This window comes from Pygoscelis adeliae, unplaced genomic scaffold (genome assembly GCF_000699105.1).
Source record: "Pygoscelis adeliae isolate BGI_AS28 unplaced genomic scaffold, ASM69910v1 Scaffold123, whole genome shotgun sequence".
NCBI lineage: Eukaryota > Metazoa > Chordata > Aves > Sphenisciformes > Spheniscidae > Pygoscelis > Pygoscelis adeliae.
The window spans coordinates 2365786-2375580 of record NW_008824650.1 but is presented as its reverse complement, the minus strand read 5'-3'; the positions used below and the strand labels follow the sequence as shown (position 1 = coordinate 2375580).

General features: G+C 36.6%; 1 protein-coding gene across 1 annotated transcript in view; it reads right to left on the bottom strand.

Annotated features, from left to right (window-relative positions):
- The window catches only part of KMT2C (lysine (K)-specific methyltransferase 2C), a 207448-nt gene that overhangs the window by 34258 nt on the left and 163395 nt on the right, over positions 1-9795 (bottom strand). Inside the window, exons 27-34 of the mRNA XM_009322507.1 lie at positions 7791-7895; positions 6102-6239; positions 5893-5925; positions 5691-5810; positions 3443-3581; positions 2966-3180; positions 2776-2849; positions 1-164 (exon numbers count right to left, since the gene is read on the bottom strand). The exon at positions 1-164 is cut by the window's left edge and continues 8 nt beyond it. Of these exons, the coding sequence (XP_009320782.1) occupies positions 1-164; positions 2776-2849; positions 2966-3180; positions 3443-3581; positions 5691-5810; positions 5893-5925; positions 6102-6239; positions 7791-7895 (988 nt within the window). The remainder of the gene's footprint in view (positions 165-2775; positions 2850-2965; positions 3181-3442; positions 3582-5690; positions 5811-5892; positions 5926-6101; positions 6240-7790; positions 7896-9795) is intronic.

Genomic DNA, 9795 nt, shown 5'->3' with positions numbered 1-9795 from the left:
TGCTCGTGTTCCGATTCCCTCTGTTTTAATGGATCTTTAAAGAGGTCAGAGTCGATGCGTGAGCTAGGATCAATGCTATCCTGTTGCTGCTGCCTTTTCATGGAGTCATTTGACATCTGTACTTTATTGATGCGCAAAGCAGCTCTATTATCTCTGGCTTTTTGCTGGGAAAAGATTAAAAAAAATGTAGTTAGCCTTATTTTCTGCTGTTAAGTGTGAACGCTGCATCTGTTATTCCTACAAAATCTATCACCAAGTTGTTTGTACAGCCTGTTTTAATCACGTGCATGCTTGTGAAAACTAAATTACACACTTTTAAAGGAATTCCAAACTGAAAATACTTCATCTCTATAGAAATTCTGCGTTTAACATACATGGAAAGAACTAAGGAGTTATTAGCAGTAGATGTTTTCTATACATTAGGAGTGTCTGTTCAGGTACTGTGCTGTGCCAAGAAAGCATGAATCCCACCAGTTTATCTTTCAAATCACCTATTGGTGTGGTCTGCAATCTGAAGACATGAGCACAGCAGATGATCTTTGGATCAATAAAGGCCACTAATGTGGAGAACTTCACTGACAAGAAAAATACAGTCTATTCCATTAAATAGCCTCTATAGGTCTCAGTCTGTGTTAAGTTAGCAGTATAAACATAGGATATGGGCTTATGGATCAGGAAAAATTGGATGGAAGAACAGCAATTCCTCTTCAATGAGGCATTTTACAGCCATACTGACACTTTAAAGCATCTAACGGAAGTTTCAAGGAGTCTGTTTTACCACCAATCTAGGATGTGATTCCTTTTCTGAAGCAAACCCTCACATCTTCTTTTTCACAATTTTATTTGCAGTTGTCAAGGAGGGGTTGCCTAGCAGAAAAGGCTTAAATCCTTCCCCTCCAACAATCAAACACTGATATGGATGAGAGCACCAGTGTCACAGCAGCAGAAAAACTAGTGTCATTTTCCCCTATTCGTGATGGGATTGTGCATAGTAAGGGAAGTAAAAAGCCTACAGTGAAAATTTACTAACACACTTCTGAATTTCATTTCTAAGGTAGTCTTTACTCATCCCCACAGAGTGTAAGTCTCTCAGGAGAGGTACCACAGCAGGTTCTTGCGTGCACAATGCCAGGAACAGTAGCTACAGCTGAATGGCAAGAGTACATGGCCTGTAACTTCTGTGAGGAAGTAACTACTTCTTGCTATGTAAATGCTCATGTGTGCATGTGTGTGCACTTGCACGCACCCTCCTCCTGAACATGAAGGAAATAATTTTTGCAGCTGCTTTTTTGACATCCATCAGGAGAATAGGACTGCATTTGTTAAGAGCAATGAAAAAGAAAAAAAACAGTAATATAAATAATTGTAAAGTGATAAATGCCTGGATAAAAATCCACCCATGTAAGTGGATAGTATCTTATAAACACTACACAGAAGGAATCACCAAGATTAAATATAGCACGGACAAGATGACATAGAGGTCCAAAGGTGCTGAAGTTACAGGCCTGAATAAAAAGCAGAATAATAATGATGCCTCAGTGATACAAAGAAGACAATAAAGAATTATACTTTCAAGTGGAAAGGGGTTCAGAAAGATGAAGAACTCCACTTCCCACATTGAGTCTGGGGTAATGATTTATCCTCTAGAAGTTGTCAGAGAGGTAAGGGGATTTTTTAATTTGGACAGTAGGAGATGATGTTGGTACTGTTAAGCTCTGAGTCATCAACATACATGGGAATCAAATTTGCTTACTAATGGGACTATATTAAAAAAGTGCAGGTGGGGGGAGGCTAAGAGACTGAAAACATAACCCTGTGAAATCCACAGAAACCTACAAAGTGAGAACAATCATCCAACTGCTGTTATGAAGAAACAAAGAAAAGATGAGAACCAGGAGAGAATGGAGATATGACAGGAAATTAAAGAAAAGTACGTTTTCTAACAATGGCTGGAGCAGTAAAAAAGAATGAATAATGTAAGTTCTGAGTTTTGGATGTGGACAGGCTTCAAAAAGAGGTTTCCAGAAAGTGTAAGGGTCACCCTTTGAATGGCAGAAGTTCTACAGAATGGAATCAATGACCACGTAACTCCAGATAGCTACTACAAATACGTGTGTTCACTTGACTCAGATGTGAAGAAGGTTAATGCTTTTGGAGAGGAAAACGGAGTCCTTCACGCTCCCCACAACATGGAAGATATCAAAAGAGTTTCCACCACAAAGCAACAGAAGAGAGTAAGTAGTGAAGGGAACAGTAAGGCAAGAACACAGAAGTAGAAGAAAATGAAGGAAGTAGGGATGTGAGCACTGACGCCTCTGGAATGGTTAGTTCAACAGGTGAAAGACTTCAGCAACTCTAATGGGGCAAAAAAGAAGCGACTAGTGAGAAGGGAAGATGAAAGAGAGGAAGGTCACACAATGATTTGTTATTATCCTTCTGAAGAAACTGGTGAGATCCTGTGCAGAAAGAGACAGAGCAAATAAGACTTAAAGCATGAATCAAATGTGAAAAAAAGGCAGTGGGAACCACAGATGTTCTCATCTCAGCTGATGTCTTTAGATTGCACAATACTAATATAATTTATTCCAAGGCTTAAAAGCAAAGAAAACAGGTAGAAGTATTCAGAGTTAGAAGTTCTATTACAAAGGCATCCTTGGAGTACGTGAACTTTCACTAACCCTAGAACTTAATTTGTTTAAAAAAAATAAATGAAAACCTTATAGATGAAATACATGTTTGCTGGAAGTAGGGAATGCAGGTTGTAGTTGTTCTTACCACATATGGAGCCCTCTCCTGTGAGCTTGCTTTCCTCCACAGTTTAGCAATCTGCTTCACTCTTGTAGTCCAGTCTGCAACCAAAAAATGTGTTAATATGCAAGGCTTTGACGAGTCTATTTTACATTCTTTCAAATCAAGATGCATAAATTGCTACAAAATATTTAACTTTATTCAGTAAATCACTGACCTGGGAATTCTTCCTTTAGGTTAGGGAAGTTGATATTTGTATAGAGAACAGGTGCTACTGTTGCCATTTCACCCAAAGCTTCTTCTTTTTCCCACTTAAGAGTGCTTCTTTGAGCATTGGACATTGTATCGCCTTCACCTTCCAAAGGTGGAGCAGATGGTGCCCATGAGCTGTTCGGATCACTTACCATTGGATTGAATGCTGGATTCTTATCCCTGACAAATCAGAAAAGGGTTTTGTTTTATAGATAGATTGCTCTCAATACAAAAAAAAACAAAACAAAACAATTAGCAAAGTACTTATTCTGTTTGCTATTTCAGTAGTGAACAGGCTGCAAGAATACAGATGTTTTTGTAGTGACTGTCAAGAACTAAGTACTTAAATACTAATAATGTCACAGTATTAATAACAACACCACCAACCCCCCAAGTGATAAACACTAAACAATGGATATTTTTATTTCCCATCTTGACTTACCTGGTATCAGTATATGGTTGCTGTGTAATGGGAGAGAAAGTGCCCAGTCCACCTCCAGCAGTCAAAGCTGTATGAGGAAGATGAGGGTTAGGGCCAATCAGACCATTCATAAGGGGTACTCTTGGAAACGCATTCTCTCCTGGAAAGAAGAAGTTTATATTACTGTTTTAAAGGGTGACTACTTTTAAGGTAGAGGTGGAAGTTTTCAGTGAAAAAATGATGTCTCATCTAATGAAAAACTAATCACTTTAAAATGTTATAGTACTGGCCTTGTATTTTTGGAAAAGATTTTAAATCAGTTTACATTGCTTCCCTACAAGCTCAAGGGATTCTTTTCTACTGTGTCACACCCCTGCACAGATTTTTTTTTTCTTGTCCAAAAAATCATTTTTTTAAAAATGGATTTCAAAAAACTTTTGCAGTAGCCCATGCTATGGTACTGCACTTTATATTGAGGTATATTCTTAAAGGCTAATGGTTTGTCATATTTGTTATACCCAGATCCAAGCAGCAAGCATGTGGAAAGTTGTTTTCAATCCTTGCAGAATTATCATTAGCCACCTGAATTAAACATCTCCTCTTCTGAGACTTCTGAGCAGTGTACCAAAGTAAGCCTCATTATCTACTAACTCCCTAATTTGTAACCAATGAAACAGATAAATCTAGTCAAATGAGCATCAGTATTTTCTAATTAAATGTCCAGCCTAGCAGCACGAAGACAGAAAATTTTATTTATTTGATTACAATATTAGGCAAATGTGGCACAGGCAGATTCATTCCAGCAGATGGTCTTTGCAGATGCTCCTACACAGAATTAACAGTGGCCTTTGAATCCCTGTCATTTAACTGCGATTAGAACAGTATTTTCTTAGAAGCGTAGAAGTAGCACAGGAATTAGATGCATCTGTAGGATGACACTGTATCATTCTCTCATGCTTTAGGAGACCATCTTCTGATCTATGTGTTACACACACTATGCAGGAAGTATAGTTTGGATGAAAGTAACTCAAAATTTAAAAGAATGTCCTTTATTATAGCTGCTAAATAGATAGTATATGGTAACTGTGAAGACCTGGCAAACAAACAGGATGGAGAGTCAAGGCCTCTGGTTCGCACTGTAGGATCACATATCTTTATGAGACCATTAATTTTTTGAAATTGCTGAAACTTGATGCAAGCTTCCCCATTACTGAAGCATTTATCTCACAGAAACATGTGGATCATTACACCGTAACTGAACCAAATTATAAATCTAAAACTTTGTAATTGTGGCAGTTCCCACAGGGAGAAGTTAAACAATCTTACAGAGCTCAAATGCTGAAGTTACCTCCAAGTACTCAAGTAACTGGGAAACAGGCAATGTTATCTATATTAATATTTGCTTTAAATCACCTCATTATTTGCTTTAAACTCTCTCCTTTCTCAGAGTTTTTGAAGTCCTTCCTTTTTATGGGAATTCATCCCACTAGGAAACCAGTCATGTTTCTTCTTACGATTAATTCACTGGTGAAATCAATTTGCATACCACTTTTTGTAGTACCAGTATAACAGAACAGGCACTCTTTACATGATCTCAGGGAAAATCTACTAAAGGTGATGTCTGATGAGAAAAGAATGCATTTAATTATGCTCATACATACTGCTGAAAAAAAATATGCTCCTCTGGTAAAATAAATAAAATAAAAAAATAAAATCAATCTGCCCCTTGCTTTCAATATAAGAGCAAGAATATGCTGTATCAACTCATGATAATTTTAGTAGTAACAGAGAAAATAAATTATAATTTCCCAGATACATTTCAAAATTACTTAGCCTTCTATTATTTGGATAAGACTAGTTAACATGTTAAACTGAATTCTTAAAGGAAATTAAGACGCAGTAAATCACTTTTATACAGACCCTTCCCTTACCCTTCAGGATGTACTCAAAAGTAATTAGAGTAAAGTCAGAAGAGAACACACGCTTTATCACAGACAAACTTCAAAAATATGAAAGCGTCAGCTAAAATAAAAGCTCTGATATGTCAGAAAAATCTAAAATAACTGTCGCTTTCTATTAACAATATATTCGTGCGTGTTAATCACATACCCCCTTCAGAACAGTTTTAGAATAGTATTTCATAAATTAACAATGGCAGATTCCACAAATTAAAGACAGCAGAAAGTAAGGTGTGTCCTACTTTCACATCAGTATGTAAAAGAACTCCCCTGACCAGACTGCTGTTTTTAAAAGTAACAAAGGAACATACCCTGACTGTGCAAAGACATAAGTTGTGGTGGAGGTGGAGGCTGTGGCAAGGGAGCTGGCTGCGTGGTTGCTGGGCTTAATACAGCCGTGAACAAATCTTCAACATCCTTTCCTCCTAGCTCTGCAAAAACACTGTGCATGAGTTGGCTGGCATTGTTTATAAACTGTATTTTATAAAAGACAACAAAGATTAGAGCACATACCTGGGATTTTATACAATTTGCCAAGAATAGCACCTGGACAAAGTAAAGACAACACAGAATGAGTAATCATCAAAAGATGCTATAAAATTTATTCTGCAACCAAGTCCAAACAGGCATGTTACAATACATAGATAGTAATTTGAGGGAAAAAAAGAGAAGATTTCTGCTTAAGTTTTCTAGAAGACCAAGATCAAGGGCAAAAAAATTACCGTCTGTGACCATTTTGTCTAGTTCTGGACTCAGGATTCCATCCAACTGTTCTTCACTCAATGGCCGTGAACTCTGGTTGACATTCGACTGAGGCAGAGAAGAAGGATCATCAGAGATGGGACCAATATCCAATCCAGCTGAAGGAAGAAAGAATATTACGTTAGATAGTAAAATCTATTGGTACAGAATAAAGAGCATAAAACTTTCCCCATCCCCTAGAGCTGAGCTATCAACTAAACCAAGACTTTCTAATATTTGAAAGGTAAGGCAAAATAAGACATTCATTAGAAAAAGTAAACAAAACCGCTCACTATTTACCTCCAGTTTACTGTATTGTTTGAGGAATGTTAATTGACTAGAATGCAACTGGAAGAATGGGAAATTTTTGTTGAAATAAGACTACTGAGTTTAGGTACAGCATGTTTTCGAGTGTATAGTTTTCAGTATATAGGTTCCACTATAACTGTTTTTCACACTTTAAAAACAATCACAGTAGTCAATATGGTTCATCCTCATGTACCTTAAGGTTCACCCCAAATGTTCTTATAATATTACATTAAATAACTACTGAAGTGTAGTCAATATCAAACAAGTTATAGCAGTTTCTCTTTCAAAAACAACTACTGAATATTCTGGATTACATCAGACAAAGAGATTTGTCGGTACTGAAAAAACGTAACTTACTACATAAATTTCCTAACATCCTTTGCAAGTCAATAAATCTCCAAATGAGAAAGATCTTTGAAAAAAAGAACTATACACTTCAGTACTTAAAACATATTTCTGTATTAGATACCAAACAAAAACAAATTTAAAACAATGAAACGTGCCGTTCTACTTATTGCCAGCCTGTGTTTTATATAAAGTGATGAATCATCATCCAGTGGAAACAAAAAGATTTGATGCTGACTACTTCATTCATGCTTGATATATTCACATTGTTAAAATGCTTTTAATTTACAAAAGATACCACTATGATAAAAACTACACACTACTACTAGAAGTAATATTAAAATTAACAGTGACAGCAAGAAAATGCATGGTTTTGTATCATGAAACACAAAAACTCAGCAAGGTTTTTAAAAGCTGTAAGCAAAACTTTATGCAGTACTCTTAAATGCAGAGTGCAGAGTTCATAGGTTGTGTTAGACTCAAAACACCACAGGAAGAGTGGAAAATGAAAGCATGAATTAGTGACACAGTAAAGGAGTACTAGTTTCTACACATGCAGTTCTTTCAGCTAAAACCACTAGGAAAGAGGACTACTTCTAACCATGGATCATCCACTGTTTAGTTTCTTACCAAATGGGGAGGGTGAGTTCTCAACCTGGAAAGTGCATAAATCAAGACCTACAGGACCCAAACCAGATAAAATGGATGATTATAACACGAAAACAAAAAAAAGTAAAGAAAAAGCTCCATGCTGACAAAAGCTACGCAGGTATGATAGACAATGGCAGCTACATTTTATTCTCTCTTAAGCAGCAAAGCAAAGAGCCAAGTAAAACAAAACGTTGAAAAGGTTGGGGATTTCTCAATGGGATCATCTCAAACCAAGGTATGCTTAAGATATGAAAATTGTATCTGAAATCACCTAGAGCACAACCTATAGATACAACAAATACATCTATAATAAAGAAAAAAAAAAAAGAAAACAAATACCAGAGAGACCTTATAAACATACATACCCGAATGATCTCCAGACTTTACCAAATCATCAGAAAGTATTCCAAGAATATCATCATCAGTATTTAAGACCTCAGAAAGATCAGCTAAAGGATCGTCGGTGCTACCTGTATAAGATGCAATAAATAAAATCAACCAGTCGTGGCATTTATACATGACTCTGGTGATGTACTATAGCTTGAGCTATAAACTCAAACACAGATTTACCAGGCTATAAGGGCCTTCTGTAGTGTGTTATGTACTGCAAGTCACTCTGGGGTGAGAGACTGTGCTGACTAGCATCCCCTCCCAGCCAATACTGTAGCCATCTTCACATGCTCACGTTGTTCAGTATTTTCTCCGATATAGTAAAAGTGATAATGTAATCAGCCATGTAGAAGAAAGATGGGATACTTTTAGGGGAAAAAAACCCCCAAGATCTAGTGAGAACTTGCAACCTCTAAGACACAACAGCCTATGAACTTAAGAGTCAACAAATAGGCTTTATAAAAGGACACAGCTCACAGCAAATCAACAGGGAATATTTAAAAAAAAAAAAAAAAAAAGGGGGGGGGGGTAAGAAAGTGATCAGTTACTTCTTTTACTACCACAATCTTTCTTAAGACTACGGAGCAACCAGTTACTACACCCTGATAGGGAAGTAAAAATGTAAGAGTAAGAAGCAGTAGTAAATAAATGGAAACTGGAGATGCTATTTTTAAGATCAGAAGAAATCCTGAAGAAGTGAGAACAGCCAGAGGTAGAAATGTCATGTTTGTTTGTTTTCTAGGAAAAACTGGTCTGGTCCTAGCAACAAATTATTTAATATTAAATAATAAATTCTGGATATGATTATCTTCTTGACATCCAATTCATTAGAGAGAAACAACTCCAAATGGCCCATCTGGTTTTATTAACTAGTTTTTTAGGACTATTACAGATGTGCAACATTTGAAGAAAATTGTTTGACAAATAAATGAAAGTTGAGAAAAATATTTTTCAGTAGAACTGCAGACTATCATGACTACATGAGCAACCATTGCAAGACCAATGAATCATGAAGAGATGGTAAAATATACAAACACACATACAATTAAACAGAGAAAAGGGATTAATACAAATCATACAATGTACAATGTGGAAAACACAGGCAGGTTGAAGAGGGACCAGAAAATGAAACAGCAAACATATTTCAGAGATACATGGGTTATCTTTCCCACTGTTACAACCCAACTGCCCCAGGAAAGTATTTCTAGCTTAATTCAGAGGCCTGGTGCCAAGGATTTACTTGTATCATGAGGCTACTTTCCAAGCTGCTAAATTTTACAGTGATTTAAATATTCCTTCTGCTGCTTTTCAGAGACAACTCTTTTCCCTTCTGCCACTACTGAAAGTCAAAATGAAAATGATTCTTCTTCACTTTACTATTTTTATTCTTTATTTTTGTCCTTTGTAATGCAGACAAGATGATACCATCCTAATTAAATCATATTTTAAGTTTGCCACTCAACTAGGTGGATCAATGCGCCAGTGCAGACCAGTCCATTTACACGTACATAAAGAATTCGGCTCCTAGTGATATCAGGAAAAGTATTAAAAAGTGCTTCAAAACCACATCACTTTGTGGGTATAGTTGTTTTGTGGACCTGATAAAAAGTACTATGAAATGTAAGGTTTTAAATAGAACCTAGTTGTTGGGGTTTGGTTTGGGGGTTTTTTGGGTTCTGTTGTTGGGTTGGGTTTTTTTGAGATCTTGTTTTCCTTCTGGCAACTTGGTCTAATACCAATTATTCAAGTAAGTAACTAACACCAGGCACCGCAAGGTGATGTTAATGACTTCAGCTGGCTCGTAGCCAAAGGATTGACTTTAGCTGTTCTTTACCCTTCCTGAATTCCTACCTGAACACAGGTAAGTATCAGGGAGAAAAAAGCCCTTATGAAGGAAGCACCGAGACTGTATTAGCAGCCTTTAATTCTTCTGTAGTATTTTATGTTACGGTGTTTTTCTCCACCACCCTTAGTAATGTG